The 19,186-nt window shown below is 39.8% G+C and overlaps 3 protein-coding genes and 1 long non-coding RNA gene across 8 annotated transcripts in view; 2 read left to right on the top strand and 2 right to left on the bottom strand.

The window, feature by feature from the left end:
- The first annotated feature begins 540 nt into the window (after nucleotides 1–540).
- On the top strand, nucleotides 541–7,424 carry LOC126925084 (uncharacterized). Its single transcript, XM_050740252.1, has 9 exons — nucleotides 541–731; nucleotides 795–929; nucleotides 1,149–1,606; nucleotides 2,357–2,455; nucleotides 2,637–2,762; nucleotides 4,778–4,936; nucleotides 5,137–5,334; nucleotides 6,233–6,388; nucleotides 6,488–7,424. The coding sequence occupies exons 1-9, from the start codon at nucleotides 629–631 to the stop codon at nucleotides 6,578–6,580; spliced, it is 1,527 nt and encodes a 508-aa protein (XP_050596209.1). The 5' UTR covers nucleotides 541–628; the 3' UTR covers nucleotides 6,581–7,424.
- A 263-nt stretch (nucleotides 7,425–7,687) lies between these two features.
- On the bottom strand, nucleotides 7,688–15,187 carry LOC126925127 (uncharacterized). Of its 3 annotated transcripts, none has more exons than XM_050740400.1 (6): nucleotides 15,116–15,187; nucleotides 12,196–14,430; nucleotides 11,291–11,628; nucleotides 10,691–10,852; nucleotides 9,176–9,611; nucleotides 7,688–7,991 (listed from the first exon to the last, which is right to left on the bottom strand). In XM_050740400.1, the coding sequence occupies exons 2-6, from the start codon at nucleotides 13,085–13,087 to the stop codon at nucleotides 7,882–7,884; spliced, it is 1,938 nt and encodes a 645-aa protein (XP_050596357.1). In that variant the 5' UTR covers nucleotides 13,088–14,430; nucleotides 15,116–15,187; the 3' UTR covers nucleotides 7,688–7,881. The 3 variants fall into 3 exon arrangements, with proteins under 3 accessions (XP_050596357.1, XP_050596358.1, XP_050596356.1); XM_050740401.1 differs by lacking the exon at nucleotides 15,116–15,187 and having other exon boundaries at nucleotides 12,196–13,074; nucleotides 13,678–14,568; XM_050740399.1 differs by lacking the exon at nucleotides 15,116–15,187 and having other exon boundaries at nucleotides 12,196–14,568.
- A 1,260-nt stretch (nucleotides 15,188–16,447) lies between these two features.
- On the top strand, nucleotides 16,448–17,370 carry LOC126925180 (uncharacterized). Its single transcript, XR_007713824.1, has 2 exons — nucleotides 16,448–16,575; nucleotides 16,976–17,370. It is a non-coding gene; the product is annotated as an uncharacterized LOC126925180 (long non-coding RNA).
- Nucleotides 17,371–17,595: 225 nt separating this feature from the next.
- LOC126925133 (aladin-like) overlaps nucleotides 17,596–19,186 on the bottom strand; it is a 31,911-nt gene continuing 30,320 nt past the window's right edge. For 2 of the 3 annotated variants that reach the window (XM_050740416.1, XM_050740417.1), the window contains 4 exons: nucleotides 19,066–19,183; nucleotides 18,529–18,998; nucleotides 18,118–18,448; nucleotides 17,596–18,050 (listed from right to left, as the gene is read on the bottom strand). In XM_050740416.1, the coding sequence (XP_050596373.1) occupies nucleotides 17,742–18,050; nucleotides 18,118–18,448; nucleotides 18,529–18,998; nucleotides 19,066–19,183 (1,228 nt within the window). In that variant the 3' untranslated portion in view covers nucleotides 17,596–17,741. The remainder of the gene's footprint in view (nucleotides 18,051–18,117; nucleotides 18,449–18,528; nucleotides 18,999–19,065; nucleotides 19,184–19,186) is intronic. The other variant, XM_050740418.1, reaches the window with a different exon arrangement.

Here is a 19,186-nt window from a genome sequence, read left to right as displayed (position 1 = left end):
AACAAAAATATATACATTCTTTTAATTGGACGAACAATTCTAAAACTTTTGTTGTAGACGTAATTATAACTACTTATGTTTTAAAACGATATGCTATTGTTTTTAGTACAAAACAATATATGTAGTTCGGTAACCTTAAAATTATAGCGGAGCAAGTTATTTGAAATATTAATATGTGTGATTGGAAACAAGGATCGTCAAAAATGTAAAAAAGCCCGAAGAAATAAATTTGCAAACGATTATAAACAGTTTATAATAACTTTATCGATAGTTTAACAGAAAGTATTAATCAAATTAAATCAAAATTACTCACTTCAATAAGCGTATTTTCCTCTTCGACATATGAATTATCCTATAATTGTGAAGATATATGTTGTCCTCATGTGCCCCGTAGAAACAATTTGATATGTACTTACAGCGTACTGCATGACAAGCACACCTGAACTGACAAGCAGGTCTAATGTTGTGAATTACTAGTACCTTGGTTGTCGACTTGCGCTCGTTCGAAAAATCACGAGATGCGCACGCATACCGTTTTATCGTTTCATTGGCCTTTGAAATAGAAGCCATGTGCTTATTTCTCCGATAAGTTTGCCCGACTCTCATACCTAAAAAATAATCGCTTAATATGGCGGCATACGATTTTAAAAAGAAAGAAGAGGTTGAAGAATATTTAAAGAATCTTTATATAGAATACCAATTTGGATGTTTAAGCGAGAAGAAAGCTGAAGGTAAGCACCGAGGCTGTTAGTGATTCTAACCTCGTATCTCAAATGTTTGACATTTTTCGATAGTTTGCCATCTTTTGGGTGATTATTATGAATCTATCAAGCAAAATCCCAAGGAGGCGTTAAATCTGTATAAGAAAAATTGTGACGAACGCGGTTATGGGAGAAGTTGCACAAAATACGGCGATTACAGAGTAATGGGTGAGTAAAAATGGCGCGTGCCTCGCACCGGGAAAATCAAAATGTTGCCCACGTTATTCTCGTCTCTTCGTCAAATATGTTATTTATATCGTGTTTTATCTTTTTCAAATATATATCTTTCGTTTAATATCTCACGTAATTAACTAATATATAATGGTGACTATTATTTACCGAAACTGTTATTTGCTATTTATAAATTTGCAAATTGAATTTCTATAGGTACAGAGTGTGAGAAAGATCCGAAAGAAGCGTTCAAATACATGCAGAAAGGCTGTGATAAGGACGATGCAAGAGGTTGCCTTCACGCAGGTGCTCTAGCGATATCTCAAGAAAAACTCGAGCCAATCAGGGGTACTCAGATCTTGCTTGGAATGAAACTATTAAAAAAAGCTTGTGATCTAAACCAAGAGAAAGCTTGCTTCTTTTTGTCAGGCATTTACTTAAGCGGTATCGAAGGATACGTAGAAAAGAATTTAAAAGAGGCGTATAAACTGTCGTTAAAATGTTGCGAATTAAATAACCCATATGCTTGTGCTAATTTATCTATAATGCACAAGAAGGGCGATGGTGTGCAGCAAAATGCAGAGCTAGCGGAATCTTTCAGGACACGAGCTAACGAAATATTAAGGGATCTGAAAGAAAATAAGAGACCATTGAAATTTCATCAGGGGATCGATCCTTAATCTTATTTTGTATAAGATCGTTACATATAGTAGCTATGCAGATGAAATTTTGTAGCGAATATGGTAGATCGATTAAATTATGTGTTCTTTTATCGTGCGAACGATGTGAAATATTAATTTTGACATTTGCATTTATCGCTTTGTACAATGTCAAGAGATACCAATATTGTAAATGTTAACGCTTGTAGTATTAACACTTTACCGACCGCTAGCAGTTCTTCGGCATACGCACGTCCGGCCTGCAGTTCGGGCGCAGATTCTCCCTGGCGCCGGTTCTGTTTCGGTTTAGATTCTTTCATCTAATACCATTCTTTTTGTTCGTCGCGAACGGTACGTTTTTCAAATTGCTGTAAAACTGTGGTAGCTTACGAAGCAACGCAACCGAGCAAAGTACATTAGTACCAAATAACAAATTACTGTTCAAATAACGATAAAGATTATCGGCGGCACAAATGCCGATTAATATGCTATCGGTCGGTAAGCGTCGGCGACAGAAAACTGATTAATCGGCTATCGATCGGTAAAGTGTTAATTGTTGATTAATTATTTAAAGACCAATGAAGTGAAAATATTCTCGCAATAATTTATCAAATGTCAAAATAGATGGATATATATCAAAATCGAATATATATTTGTCCACAAATGTAAACAATAAATATTGTTGCTTATTACGTTACTTTTTATAACATAATGAACGACAAAGACTGTATATGTACATAATTCACATGGTTTTTACATTAAAAGTTACTGTTAATTGCTTCATTATTAATTCAATCGATTGATTCGCAAACCTATTACTACATCATTGTATTCTTTAGTAGTGAAAGTGAAGTTATGCAGAAAGTGAGTTATTGTCTGTAGTACTGTACGAAGTACTCTCTACTATGTATGATTCTCCGTCTCTCTTCTCTTCCCTGCCTCTCTCGTATCGCTCTTTCTATCAGCCCCTCCTACATTTTCGAAATCTCCCTCCTTGGCACCGGTTCGACGTCGCTATAAACCGTGGACTATAGACTATAGATAAAGCTGGTTTAAAAGCTGGTGGCCAGTTTGTCGGTGTACCAGAAAGACCATGCGGTGCTACCTGTTCAGTGCGAGCAGCTCGATCACGGCCATACTCGCTGTCGCGTTCCTCGGCCATAGTGCTTTGGTAAGTGGGAATTCCTTCAATTTCACTTTTGATAGTTCGTACTTTCGATAAATATGTGTACATAAAGAATTCTATCCCACGTGTGAAATTTTCATTTATTTTCCACTTAAAATGTAAGATTCTCCATTTAGAATGTCGAGTTTCTGTACATTTCCACACAGAATGTGGGATGTCTTTTTATTGTAGTTTACAATGTAGAATTTCCGTGTGTTTTTATTCGAAACGTAGAATTTCCGTGTGTTTTATTATTTCCATTTGGAATGTGAAATTTCCGTTTATTTAGGTTATAAAAGTTTTATTTATTTCTATAGAGACGTGGAACTTGTATTTGTTCCCATTTGAAACGTAGAATCTCTCTCTCTCTCTCTCTCTCTCTCTCTCTTTGTGTATTTCTATTTAAAATGTAGAATTTTTAAATATAGTAAGTAAAACTATTTATATCGTACTTTTTGCACTAAATATGACACGTATTTCGAATGTAAATACAACGATGTATTAGAAACAAAGAAAGAGGAAATCGCTCGATAAACGAATATTACCATGAATGTGTTGACTCGTTTCTTCCCATCATGGTTAAGATAACTGGTTATATGACGGCAGACTGAAATTACACAATGGACAAATTATCTTTAAATTATAATTACCTATTGTTTCCAACAGATTTCTGTCAAAACTTACGTTGAATTAGCTTTTGAAGTTTGCTCACGTTTTATCATTCCTTTCACTAGATAACGAAGAGATAGAAATAAAATTTCTAATTTCAAATTATTAAACAGTTCAACCTGTTAATCGTATCTTTGTTTTAATATCGTTATCGGCTGTTGTCTTTTAAAGTAACAAGTATATAATATAAAATAAAAATTGTCATTCTTAATAAATCTAATCTGAAACTCTGATAAGTTTTTATTTTGACACGCCGATGTTATCAGGACGAAAGCCGGTTTTCAAGAAGTTTTTTCCCTCGGGTATCGTACAACATCGAAACCTGTTTATCGATTATTCGCGATGATCCTGTTTCTTTGTTCCAAAAGCTACGAGAGGTTACTTATAGAAATTTATTTTCGAAAATATTGGTTATAAGGTCATTAAATTAATCACTAATCGAATTGTCAAATTGATTAATTAATCACAGAGCAAATAAATAACATTATAGAATTCCTTTAAACACGCCGACTATTTGTAGGAATTATGGTTAGATCATGGTTATATCTATGGATATACATATCGAGAAACGTATGTATATAAAATATCGAAAGTAAAAAATATTTGCTATAACGTTTAATAGCTAAAGCATATTTTTATTGAAACTCCATTCCTTTAGTTTAATTGTGAAAATACCAATTTGCATAAACAGTCGCAGTCTAATTTTTATTATTAAAAGTTTTACGATATCCTGATCCATGTATGCGAGGATCGACGGAGAAATTATGCAAGTGTATTTCTCCTGAAAACGCGACAAGTATAGAGAACGGAACACGAGATACGCACATTATCTATATAACTTTTTTATTCTAGCGAATAAAGATAATATAGATAATAATAGAGAATTTTATTCTAGTTTGTGATATGTTGTAATGTTTGGGAGCGTAAAAAATGTTTTATTACGGGCCGAAATAAAAACATAAACTCGCGTGAAAATCTGCTTTCGATTATCTTTGTATTAAAACGTAATCGCACACACATTTTTTATTTCTAATCTATCTGTGATTTATACCAATGAAATATTAAATAATATACTTATCGTTCGCATAATTTATGTAAACGTAGGATAGGTAGTAGTGGAATTTTATTGACTCCCCTATGGAGTTACGAAGCTTCCGATTACCTCTCTCGCAAACTACGTCAAACAACAGTCTCTTGCGATAACTTGTACTAATTTATGCTCGCTTAAACTAACTCGAACCTAATTCGTCGGTTAAAGCATAATTAAGCAAAAGATAATCAACAACCATAATTAGATACTGTAGCTGTAATGGCTATCGTAAACTCATGATCGTTTTGTGATAATTGCGTAGGTGGCCGGCGGCGAGTCGAACGCAGTGATAGATGTGGGAGTTTATTACGAATCGCTATGTCCAGATAGCATGCGATGGATCAAGCAGCAACTATTGCCGCGGTACGATGTATTGAAAGATTACATCAGAGTCACTTTCGTTCCGTACGGGAAAGCATCGGTGAGTGGTCCTATGGCGCTTTACTATGTTATTACCTACTATATCGGATACACAACTAATACGTTTTACACAAAACGCGATAGATAAAGAAGAAATAGAATAACGTTGGGAACGATGAACGAATGGCAAATACAACGTATTGTGGGAATCGACTCGTATGTCATTTGTTCTTATATACTTATTTTCATCTAAATACATAGCATTGGCGAGATCCAAACACCCAAGAATGGCGCTTCGTGTGTCAGCACGGAGAAGTCGAGTGCAATGGGAACAAGGCTCAGGCGTGCGGTATTCAGGCGATTCAGAACGGAGAAACGGCTGATAAGGTTCAACAACTTACCGTGGCGCTAGTTGGTTGTGCAATGACCTCGCAGTTTCCGCCATCCTCTCTTTCACAGGTACTCGTTATCTTTATTTACCTTTTCTGCTTGAATCCGCGATTCTCCAATAATTACCACGGACTCGTACCGCGTGCCATCTTTCTTCGATCTAGAGATTTAACCGAATATAATTAAACCAATAAAAAACATTGAATTTTCACATGTTGTTAAGTACTACTGTACAAACTGTTTAGAAATTCTTCGATATACGGTGTCCTATATTAAGTGTTCTAAAACGCACGTAGAATCGTTCAGAATCGTTTATTTATAATTCCCCTGCGAGGACAAAAGGAATCCGAAATCGTATATAAATTGTTGGAAAATCATTTGATTGACCGATTTTCGAAAGTCGATTCTCGAGGATAAAAGAGGAGGAGAACGAAGGAGGAAAGGGCTTTCTTGCCAAATGGAAATGTTTCGTTTTTACGAATCGGTACGAAGGTATCTCGGATCCGTTGGTATCTGTTCTTAAAACGTGTTTAATCGAAGATTGATTAACAATTTAGAAAATAATGAAAATCTTGATAGATTGATAAATCTAGATAGTCGTTTGATAGAAAAGGAAGATGATCAATCAGCGACCAAGTCTTTGGCCAACTTTGTATCGATTTTTAAGCGCGTTAAAAAGAAGAGCAAACATCGATGGATCGAAAGTTGATAAGTTCTTGCGCCACGCAAATTTTTCATTAACCGTTTACACCGTTTTAACGTAACAATTATCGCGTCGTATCATTAACAGTCCTCTAGTTTGAACTTTAAACGTTAAACCGTTCGCCTAAAAATACGACGAATTTTGCTGCTTCGTCGAAATAAGAGCAAACTTAAAATATAAAAATTGAAGGTTCGCGACGGGATTAAAGCAAACCCGTTACAAGGAATCTTTTCTTCGAGACAAAAGTACGAAACGATTTTCCAGTGTGCCAAGAAAGTAGGATTGAGCGAGCAGACCCGAGAGAAGATGGACGAGTGCGTTAAGAGTTCTCTATCGGACGATCTGTTGGTCGCGTATGGCGAGAAAACGAAAGAGTTGGCCGCGAGACTCTCTTTCGTCCCAACGATCACGATCAACGGGGTGAGTATTGCTCGGCATTACGAGCGCGTTTCTTCTATAAGAGGTCGATCAATAGCGGATCGTGTTTTAAACGTTAATCGTGTTTTCCGTCTGTTGCAGGAGATACAAAGCAAGGCGTTGAATAATTTCTTTAAACTAATTTGCGACACACTGACGGAGGGGGCGAAACCGTCTCGGTGCGGCACAGCTTGAAAATAAACCGTTGCTTAACCCTATCGCCGCTAAAACATCTCTGTAGCGGGTCACATTGCTTTTTATACAAAGCTTGCTGCAGCCTGTCATCGTTACGATCCGCGTGAGGGGCCATTGCAGTAGGTTAACGACAAGCTCGATATAGGAAAAAAAAGAGAAGGCGGTTCTTAAACTGTTAGACTAATCCGATTAGCTCGGATGCTCGTCGAGTGCCGCCACAGATTTATCTAATTTAGTTGACTCGAAATATATCCTTCCAAGTTTTTACACCAGATTTATCGATCAACTAGAACGCGGTTAGTCGATCGACGAACAACGAATTTTAGGTATTTCCTTTTTACAATCGTATCGTTTTTCCTCGAATGGAATGACCAGTTGACGCGTAATTTGCAGAATTTCATCGGTTTTACTAACACGTAAGTTTGTTGACGTAAGCAACGGGGTACTTATTAATATCGATAACTCGTATAACTCGTGACGCGTGAAGTCTCGATCGTTTAAAATTTTACAAATCACGAGCTTATTCTTATTCTTATTCTTATTCTTATTATTATTATTATTATTATTATTCAAACTTATTCGAATACTTTGAATTCAAGTAATTCGAATGAAATTGATACGAACGAGGACTCGTTGTTCGTAACGAAAATATTACGATGTTGTATTTTGTATAAAAATACTTGTATAGCGAGTCGTTTTCTCAAGGATGTGCAACGATTCGGAGAATCGATGGTATCGATGGTACGATTAAATTGTAATGGAATAATCGTATGGAGAAAAATTGTCGCTGTATCCGACTCGATGTACGACGAACAAATAAAAAGTCCACGTTTTACAAGCATAATAGCCAAGGTTTCTCAATTTCTATATTTTCCTATTAATTTCGTAAATTTTCGTATCAATCGGTAACGCGATAACAACAAAATTATATCGTAAAATAAATCGGTTCGCCGATCATAAATCAACTCGCGTCAATTGCAATTAGTAACGTTATCGATAATATTCGGATAGCAAACGCCACTTTCTCTTAAAAAGTCGAGATTCCTTCGAGGCCTCTCGATTTAAGAAGTAACGTATAACGCGTCAAAAATAAGATAACGTCGGACGTAATAATCAAAATCGTGTATTTAATGATATATACAATCGCCTATGTACAAAAATATATCCGTCGATGAAATTTATCTGATCGAGTGAAAGCGTATAAAAATCGAATACAAAAAGAAATGGAAACAAGTCTTTGGAAATATGGCGCGTTCGCCGCGAAGTCTTCTTCGATCCTCCTCCTATAATGAACAAGCTTCTCAACCGTCGATGAAAACCGCGTCATCGAGGCTGCTTAGCTCGAGAAACTGTTGTTCGATATCGGAACCGAGCTCTTGGAAGTCAGGCACTTCGTCCTCGACCTGGTACCCTGTAAAGTAGAAGACAGATTTGAACGACCACTGTGCGCTAGTTTCGCGATCCTAGTTTAACAAAGACCCAGACCTAGAGTCGACCCTTGAGTTAATTAAACTCCATTAGCCATTTGGTATTGGTAATCGAAAGTTTATTATTATACGCGATACGAGATTAGCTTCGATATACGTACACGTACGCGTACGCGTATTTATAATTATATAAATAAATATAAATCCGAACGAAACGTAATATCAACGAATTTCTCTCGATAAATTCGTATCGAAATATTGCTTCCGACTGCTAATCCGATGTTTTTAAATATGTTTTAAATAGCTCGCCGCGCACTGTTCAAAATACCGGACAGAGTATACGATAATGGAAATATGCACGAAATCGTACGTATCGATACGAACGACGATATCGTCGATCATAAATGGTATCAAACTTAACGGTTAGAAAAATGAAATGGCTGCGTATAGGCGTACTTGAGCCGTACTTAGCCCAGAGCCTATCGCCGATAAACAACGAAGAGAACGGTTTTAGAAAGGGAAAGGTAGAGTGGGGATCGATGATGCGGCTGTATTATTTGGTAGAAAATCGCGGGCTCGAGGGCTGGAATTTAAAAGGGCACGCGTGTGTCGCACGTGGCAGCCGCGTCGTCTGTTTTGGCGCGTGCGTTACGTGCGTGTGCTCCCGGCCAAAAAAGTCGGGAATATTATTTTAAGACTCGGTGTGGGGTAAACGCGTAAAGCGTGTTCGAACCTCCTCTGAGATTAAGCATGGTGGAAGCGAAACGCGCACTGTCATCGGCGCCGTTACTATTTACCGGGACAGAAAAAGGCAGCACGCGCGGACCAGTACAATGAAGATTCGTACGGGTCGTTCGAACAACCGAACGGCTGCTCGACTTTTTGCTCGAAACGGTAGGAGTCGCGTCTGTTTTATCGCGCGTTCTCGGAATTTTTCTCGAGCTAAATTTCTCTAGCGGACGAGAAATCAGATTAGTCGGTTACACGTTTCCAACGTTTCTCGGTCCGTCGAATTCAGCCGACGAATAAAAGCAGATAAAATGTAGCGATCTATCGATATTACCGGAAAATGCGTCGACGATTTCTTAGAAATCGCAGAGAATCTCCTATCGATTCGTCGATCGGTCGACTCGTCTTTCTAACGTTGATCGCGAATCTTTGCCCTTACCTGTGCCGTCCACGTGCGATCCTGACGCGCTGACATCGTCGATGAGAAAGCGTTTCACAGACTCGATCGGCACGTACTCTTGATTGCTGTCAAGGTTCATGGAAATCCTATCCACCTGACATAGATTCGTCTGGAACGGGTCCGCGTCCTCGTCCGCGTAACACTCCGAAGTCTTATACGTTCGATAATTCGATTCCGTGGTGTAAACGATCGCCGTTCGTGCTTGTTGTTGCTGTTGCCTCGAACTAGTAGAGATCGGATCGTGTCGCGAGTTGCTTGAACTTTTAGTCGCGCTACCCGAAGCCTTGCTGTCCGACGTCAACGACAAGTTGGACAGCGGCGTCGTTGGTTCCGAGTGATTTTTCACGTGTTTCCTGAGACTCGACGGGTCCGTGTACCTTTTCCCGCATCCGGTAACCTGACACGCGTACGGCTTCTGAAAATTTGCCCAAGCATTTTGTCAAAAATATGTTTTATAAAATACGTTTATTTTCCCGTATACGGTAATTCGATGATGCAAAAAATTCGTAGTACATTTATTCGTCACTTTTGAAATTTTTGTCTTTGTTCGATAAAAGTCGTGGATATGTAGATGGAAAAGAACGGAACTGCACGAGTGGCTCTATTCGTGGACGCTAGTAAGCGGATGATACGTAGAGCGGTGAAACGATTCAGATAGTAATCGCAATTATCGGTTGGAAAGCGGTTATAGACAAAAGGGTGATCGTCGAGCGACGAAATTATCGTGTCCACGTCTTTTTAAAACTATAGTACATCTTTTTATCGTTACAATAGCAAAATTTTACGTTTCGCGTATCGTAACTCGCAAGCTTTTCGAATTATCGAGTCAGCTTATGTTCACTGACCTTTCGCGCTACAAAATTTCAACATTGGCGATAAGCTCTTCTCTTCTTTAAAGTTACTTTACGATCGAGTAATATCGCGCGATACATTTTATGTAATTTTCGTTACAAAAAATATCCATTTATCCAAATTTCAAAATATTTCGATATAATAATGGCTCGAGCTTTCGCACGCTGGCAGTTGAAAGATACGAAAGAATATAACGACAGCTTCGATCGCGTAAATATTAGAGGATCGATGTACGAAAATAAATTGCCAATAAAAATGATCGAGCGATTAATTCGCAATTATGCGATAAATTTTTACTCGTCTTTCGTAACCTGTTCGAATAATCGTAATTGAAAGTCAACTGTACGCAAATGCGAATACTACATGATGAAATATCGTTCTTTAATTGCGATCGTCTTACGTAATGTAAAAACGCTATATCGATATTTATCCCAAGATAGTTATATCAGACGCGCGCAGGCGATCGAAATCAAACGATAAATACGTTTTTAAGTTATGCAAATGGCTGACTTATCAAAACGACCGATTTTGCTCCTTCCTTGTTTTAAATATATATGCCTATGTCTACGTATATACGATGCTTCGAGTATCGTAGTTCGAGCAAGTTTCAATCTGGATAACTAAATAAAATAACAAACTCACCGTGTCATAATGAGTCCTCTGGTGTTTTGCGCGATCGCTGCTGTTGCTGAACGCTTTGGAGCAACCGCGATGCTGACAGGCGTATGGTCTTTCTCCTGTGTGAGATCTTTGGTGAATCTTCAGGTTCTCCAATCGTGAAAACGCCTTTTTGCATCCGGTGAACTGTACGAATAAAAGTACGATCAATTACAGCAATTCTGATTAATGTTTGCGCGATACACCATGGCTCTACTTACGATGGTTTCGATTAAAACGTAACAGCTCGAAGCGATACCACGAGAGAAACGTATTCGCTTCGACCGACATGTTCAAGAAGAGTTCGATGGTTTTTAAGTAAGAACGAAGAGGCTGATAGACATTTAGCTGCTTAATCTCGAATAAACGATTCGAAGAATAATTATTTCTCCTTGCGTTTCTGCTTTCGACTTTTTACAGAGAATAAATATCGATGATATTTAACGTGCGATTCTTATAGTACTGTATTCGAGCGTTTGACGAATATTTCGAATTAATCGCTGTGACAATGTCCCCGACAAATTATACTTAATATACCGTAAAAGAGCACATAGTTGCAGGATTTTAGAATCGATCAACTCATACCGGACACTTATTAGGCTTTTCTCCGCTATGGACCCTCATATGAATCAGTAGCTTGTATCTGGCGTTAAAAGGTCGAGCACGCGGACATCCTTGCCAAAGGCAAGCGAATTCGTCTTGGCCGCTTACGGAACCGGCGTAACCCTCTCCCTCTTTGTCTTTGTCCTTGTCTCTGTCCCTTTGAACCCGTCTTCCGTGTCCATGCGCGTTCGACGACGAGGATTCCACGTGTCTTCTTTCGATATGTCGAACCAGACCCTCTTGTTCGGCGAAAGCGCAGCCACAGTCTATCCATCGGCACTGATACGTCGACGTCAAGTTGTCGTCTGTCGTTGAACAGTCTGAAACGGAAACAAACGTGTCATCAGCGTGTAAACGAGTCGTAGATCTCGAGACTCGTTAAGGAAGCTACTTGAAACTACTCGCTGCACTCGAGAGTGGCAGTCGAGTGCTACTTTTTGCTATTTCTATTTATTTGTCACTTTCTTAAAACAAGCACGATTCTTGCCGTGACTTCCTGGATACATCGGGTAACGACAAAGACAATGATCGATTGTTGGACGGTATGACATAGTGGCTCGTGAAAATACGTTACGCGTTAGTAAAAATATTTTGAAATTTCAGTGTGCTATTACTACAGAGTGCTATAATAAGATACGATTTAAGGTTATTTTCGTAATACGATTCAAGATATGCTACGCTTCGGCATTAATATAACGTAATTTGATCAAACGCACAAATAGCGTAAAAAAGAAAAAAAAAAAAGTGAGAAACGAGCTAATGACCATAGTGACGGATTACCGAATTATACTTTAAGAATCACGTAAATCGATACGCATACATAATACTGCTAATATAAATATATACCGATGGTTAACGACATCGACTAAAAACAGTTTCGGACTCACCGAAAGATTTGCTTCGGGTCTCCGTATCACCGGCAGGCTTGGACACCGGCACTCTTCTATCGGTCAGCAACAATCCTTCGTTCCTGGGCAGAACAACCTGATTCGCAAATCCATCGTTCAATCCGGTATCGTTGACGAAATTCATCGTGGATACGCAGGTTTGCTGCCCGGATACCAAATGTCCAACCGCGTAGCAAGATCCGTTCAAGTTGGAAAACGGATCCTGAAGCTCTTCCAGGTACGTGGACGACGGGGAAGAAGGAGACTCCACGTTGCTCAACAACGACGTCGGATCGCCTCTGATCAAACTGAGATCGAATTCATCCGTGGCTGCCTGCATGGAACCATTGAATTGGTCTTCCGTTTGATTATGAAGGACGAGAGGCAAAGAGGCCAAAGATACGTCGTCCTGATACTCTTGGTATTCCTGATAACCCTGGTACTCTGGATAGATCGTATTACAGAAAGTTCTTGAGAAAGAAAAGGCGGAACCAACGGACGGTAATCTTTGGCTATTGGAACAGTCCGATGGTTCGCTGCGAACGACATTGTTCCAGGTTGGCGTGGTAGCTTCGCTACCTGTGCTTACTGGTGACCTGTCCGTGGACGAATACGGTTGACCGGGATACTGGAAGACGGTCGTGAGTTGCTCCCAGTCGGTGTACTCTCTGGGACTGAAATTGTTTGGCAAAACGGGAGAGGAGACGCTGTCCGCGTGAGAAGCGATCCAACAGGATTGATCGCCGGTGTTTATGGTCGCGATAGGTGCTAGGTGCAAACTGTTAAAAGCCTCCTGTTTCATGTTCTTGGAAACCGCCCGTTGCACGTCCTCTTCGTTTCTGTTCGCGTGGTAATCTTCGAGATGCATGTTACCGCAACCTGAAATTTTCATTTTGTAAATTTTCCGATATAAAATTGACTTTGCGATACGGAACGGAATATCAGGCAGATCATTTGCAAAATTATACGCGGCAGGCTGGTGTATAACGGAAAGTTACAGAGGCCTTAAGAACACGAGTCGGGATGTTGCAACGAGTGACGCGCGATAGAAAGCGATAGTGGATAATCACGAGTAATCGCGAGTAGCACGCGAGTGAGACGGTATTACAGGAATTTCTGGAATTACCGAGCCTCCGACTAACGTGCGATAGCATTCATGAATGAACCGTATGTTCGATGATAAATGGAGCTGGCATAGGTTCGTGGACCTTTAATAAAATTCAGTTGCCGCTATTTTCAACTACCGTTTACTAATTTTAGTTCCGATCGTTTGACTTTGAACTCTCGATGCTCGTCGCGATATCCACCACGCTCGAGAACCGTGCTCGACGCGGAATTCGTTTCTCGTTCCATTCGTTATTTACTTATTCCTTTTCTTGCGAATTCTGCGATCGTCGGTCACAAATCGAACAAACTTGAGAAATCACAATGCCGCAACAAACTTAATAACCTCCGTCCGAGAAAATTTCACTGTCCACTTACGAGATTCGCCTGTCCGATCAGACTCCCCAAACAAACTCCGCGGACACCGAGCGTGTCGCAGAAAATTTCTTCTTCGATAGATCGTCGACGTCTCTTCTTCCAACGTGATAAGCTTATCACTTGTCAAGGTCTACGCGTCACGCGCGATGGCGCGATCTTGATCGCGACGAGGAAGAATCGAGCGGCTACAGGGTGGCCGAACGAACGCCTGGACACTTTGCGCCTATCTAATCCTGAAGATAGCTCGGCTACACCCGTTCCCGCGTCGCTACGACGACTATCAGCCAGGACAAGACATCGTAGCGCTGTTCCAGCGGACGACACGGAGGATCCCCTCCATCCCTGCGCCAGAAGCAAGGAAAGAAATCTTCGAGAAGGGTACGCGCCGCCCACTCGCGTGGCCGTGCTTCGTTTCCCTCGTGCAAGCAAAGAAGAAGAAGAAGAAGAAGAAGAAAAATAAGAAGAGGAGAAGAGAAGATCGTCCGGCACTTGTGCATTTCTCTGCACTTGCCTCGACCTCGTCGGTTTCAGGGTGGCACGACACATCTGCGTGCGCGTCTGTCGTCTCCCTTTTTCCTCGCTGCTGCTCCTTCGAATTCGTCTTGCACGGCACGTTTTTGTCCCTTCTTAGATCGTTCGAACGGTTATGCCCGATGGATCGTCTCCGAGGCTGACGAACTGCTATCAGATTGCGTCATCCGTTGTTTAGCGTTGCCTAAATGCCTTTTGATTCCCGGATCCCTTGCTTGGCTCCTGAACAGGATCGATCGGTATCGGTTTCGTGGTTAAAGAAGCGGACGTTGTATGGAAGGGCGTGGAATTGTGGAGCAGGAGGAGGAGGAGGAGGAGGAGGAGGAGGTGGTGGTGGTGGTGGTGGTGGTGGCGGTTGTTTGACAGATCTTCCATGAATCGAGATGGCGGTGCATGGAGTTAAGGGGTTGTCGCGGATGAGAATCGGCGTGTTATCGCCTCGCGTATACCCGACATCGTACTTTTATAAATTACCAAAGGGGTAGCTGAAAATTGATCAAACGTATACGAGTTTTAATTTTCTACGAGCAAACATCTTTCTCAAAGTATTCTTACAAAGTTATCCAGAGTGCAGGATTTAATTTTAACCGGTCATTGACGCCGAAAAGCGATTCGGCAGTTGGACGTCGCGTGGCGATCGGTATCTCTTTGAAAATCTGTTAAAGAATATTCCAAGTCGAGGTGCATCGGACCTCGAGCAAGAGATAGAAACGGTGAAAGTGGCGGGAGAAGGGGTGCTTAGACCGATCTTTCGTCGCTCGAACCCCGAGAATCGGGTGCAAGGCAAAAAACGTAAAACCAGCTGCCGCACACGCGTCACTTATTAACAACAGCTTCTTCGCGCGCACACATGAGCACAAGTCGTTCACTCCTTCCTCCTATTACAGCCTACTATTATTTCACTGACCTCCCCGTTCTCCACCTCCTCCTCCTCTTCGTTGCATCTCGGACTTTCGCATAAATGCGCCTGATATCGTTGCATTCTTCATTGAGTTTTGCGTTGCTTATGTTTCGAATACTTTACGCCGGATTAGGGTAACCGTGGCTAGTTGTTTCAAGGTTTTGGTTTAAGGGCGTGTCCATGGAGTTTCGCATGCTGGATGTACCTAAAGTTTCTGAAATTATTTCCATTATGTTAACCATCTCACGCTCCATGTTTCCTATACTATACGCTGTATCTGTCTTGTTAGTTCAAAAATGCCCTACCATTTTGAAACTGAATAAAATTCGAGTTTCGTTTGCTTCGTGTCAAGTTTGCTTCTCTTTGCTCAATTTAAAATAACAGCTGTCTGTATTTGAAACTGTGGAAACAACTCGAAAGCAGATTTGAGAAAAGATTTGTCATTTCGTGGTTTCCTAAAACTATATAGGAACTTGGATTACTTAGAGAAACAGTTTAAACTATACCAGAGAATACGAGGAATTTAAAGGTACAAGGGAAATTAAAAATTAGTAGATCGAATATGCTCGACTTTTTAATTTCTTCTCAAATGTATCTACGACTAATATCTAAATATAAAAGTACAAATGAAAAACAGCACGCAAATTCGTAGAAAATTATATATTATTCTTATTGCATTAGCCAACTTTTCTTACGCATCGCATTCTTTTAAGCGCGATAAAACAAAATGCGCGATACTTTCTAATTGACATATGTAGCTTGTCATATATATAGTGGCATTAAAGAATCTGAGTAAGTTAGAGCGAGCCAAGGAAGAATAAAAAAAAAAAAAAAAAAAAAAAAAAGAAGTGGTAGACTATCGTACTTGGTTCATTGACTGGCCGATCCAAAACGCGTTGTTATGATTCCATAGCGATTCTCGCGACATCGTGATCCTCGAAAGCCGGAATGTCCTCTGTTTCTTCCAAGCAAACGCACACAGAAGCGCAATCGTGCATCCTTCTACTCAACCCTTGTATATGTATAAATGCGTGTATATAATAGTATGTACTGTACATCTTGACTGTTGCACTCACGCATACGCACGCATACATATATGCACGCATGCGTTCACAGTTGCATCTTATGGTCGGGTTATACGTCATATTACGGGTAGATAAGTGATAGAGTGGCACATGTGGCCTGCCAGCCCTCTATGCTTACATTATACATACTATGCCCGCTCTCGACCACGCTTTTTTGTCCAGGCACCTGTCAACTCCGTTCGTACCATAGTCACCGCATGTGTACGACTGCCATTAAAATAAATATACTGGAAAAAGGATTTCGATCGTACACCCCATACGGATGCAATAACAGAGAAAGAATGAAGGAGGGAGAGAAAAAAAAAGGGTATCTTAACGAACGTTTAATCGGAGGGGATTCAACGCGACTCGTCCCTTCGCGATTTCCAAAAGGCTATCCACGTAAGTGAGATTGAATTTCCATGTTCCGTCCATTTGATCAGTACCACGATTATAATCGAAAACTGTTTCTCCGATTAGAAACAAAGTTGAAAATGTCCTCGGTTATGAATTTTAGTTATATGTATACATCGACGATCATAAACGTTATTCTATTTGGTTATTACATTTGTTGGAAAACCAGACAATTTTATTTTATTCGGAGTTTTGCATTTATATGATACGAACGATTAAACAAATTTACAATAAAGTAACTAGAAAATATAAGAATAAGGAAGAACTTTCAACTTGTACTAAATGTCGACAGATATTCTAATTATGGTCGGCACGATTCAAAGTGTACTTACTATTAGAAATCTTACAATTTTATTTTTTTAATATCTGATTTTTTTACGTTTTCTAGAAATATGCTTTGATCTCTCGAAGAGATGTATTCTATGGTACGACGATGATTAATAGAAGAAAATAGAAAGTAAAAAGACAACGAACGATAATAATGTAATTGAACATTATGGTGTGAGTATACTCCCTCAATGATCTTGACTAATCGAACGATTTTTAACGAAACAAGGTAACATAGATTAAAAACGCTGTCTACTATGTAAGATATAGTTTTCCTATACAGTCTATGAATTCTATATTTTATGAATCATAAGAAAAAACTGCGTTTGAGAAACTTATATTTAGGACGACGGAGTTTCTAAAACGATGGATAAATAACGCCGGAGAATATATTGAAAATAGCGCGGGACGCATCATATATACGTAAGTACGTGTCGACGTTCAGCATTCGGTCAAGCGACGTAAAAATAGAAAGACGTGCGCTCTGCATGTGACTTCGTATAATTAGGTACCGAACCCGAGAACCGTCTCGTAGTATATCCCATACGTTAGAAAGATAGCACATTAGAGCTTAACACGGGGCTGAACGATGTTTTTTCCCTTAGGCACGTTGACGAATCGGTTATGAAACATTATATAATTTCTGACGGGACGTGATGTGGCGTGCGAGAACGTCGTGCCTGATCTATACGAACGAACGATTTATTGCTCTTTTATACTCCGTTTAACAAAAATATTTGGACCCTTATATAAACGTTAACAAATAAAAGAAACTAAAGATAAAATTCTCGTAGCTCTTGCTCGACAAGATAACAATCGATCAGTAATCAGTAAATGGCAGTCAAATCGAAATTGTACGTATCGTGCCTTAACAATGAGTGCGATAAAACTGATGTACTCGTATTCGTAACAGGAGCAGTTCCCTTCTCGATTATTGGAAAGTGTTGGATACGACCGCTACTCCATACAATTGTTAAACAAATTGTATTGCCTGATTCTTTTTCACACTTTTGATAAAAGTCCATGCAATTAGGAACTTCGCCCGGAAATCCCTTTATAAGACAACTCGGTTTAACGTCAATCACACGTGACAGATTTCTTAGTTTGGTTTTAATCAATGCGATGTACGGGCTGTCCTAAGTAATTAACGGATCTATTATTAGATTATTATCTTATCGAATTAAATTTCAAAAAGGAACATACCTGGAAGAGGATAGCGAGATATCTTCCTGTAGGGTCCCACTCCATTGCAGTTATTCTTCCACCGACAGTAACATAACTGTCACCGTCATCCAACGAAAAATTAACTCTTGCTAAATCTATCAGAGGTACGGCCATTTTTACGTCGTCAAGAGAAGGCTTCTTAACATCGAAAATATTTTCTTGCAGAGGTAAAGAAAAGATTATGGCAGGGTCTTCGTTCGATGCAAACAACAGAGTCAAATTAGGACCGAAACACGCAACAGCCACACGACCATTAGGCACTGTCCATTTATCTGCGTGCCATAACGTTGCTACTCCTGTGTTCCAAACTCTATGCATAGTTATTAATACGTGAAATAAAATTTTATGCGATGTAAAAGATAAGAATACGAAACCAATGATATGGTATACCTAAATATATTTCTACACGAGGCTGAAAACAAATGAGAACCGCAAGACGACCAACGAGCGAAACATAGGCCATCACCTCCGACTCGTCTCAATGGTACACCTTCTTTTTTAGAAGTATCCCAGATAATCATACGTGTATCAGCTGGAGAACAAGATACCAACAGATCACCCTGCGGATGCCATATAACGCTTGTTACAGGAGCGTGATTTCTTTGTTTTAGTAACACCGCATGACTAAGAATATTACTGGCTGCTCCTAATTCTATCGTCCAAACTAAGACACCTGCGTGACACGCTACTGCCAGTTCTTTGCCAGCAAGTGGTCTCCAATTTATACAACAAACAGATTTTTGAGCGCTGTGCCTTAAAATCGGTATTATCGGTGTTCCATGAGAAAATATACGTATACGATCATCCCATGTAACTACTGCTAGGCGTGCACAGTGTGGATGCCATGAGATACACCTGGCCTACGAATTAATACTGCAAATATAACATATACTGCAAAAAACAATAACATTTGTGTTAATACCGTACCAAAGATGTTTCCCAGTCCCTTGTGTGAACAACATCTGCGACTGATCCAGATCCGGAAGTAGGTAAAGTTTCTTTCTGATATATTCCTTTGTCGAATAAATCTAACATCCACTTAAGCCTA

Source organism: Bombus affinis, chromosome 15, assembly GCF_024516045.1.
Source record: "Bombus affinis isolate iyBomAffi1 chromosome 15, iyBomAffi1.2, whole genome shotgun sequence".
In the NCBI taxonomy this organism is placed as follows: Eukaryota; Metazoa; Arthropoda; class Insecta; order Hymenoptera; family Apidae; genus Bombus; species Bombus affinis.
Note: the sequence above shows the minus strand (reverse complement) of the source record. Positions and strands in the feature narration are given on the sequence as shown.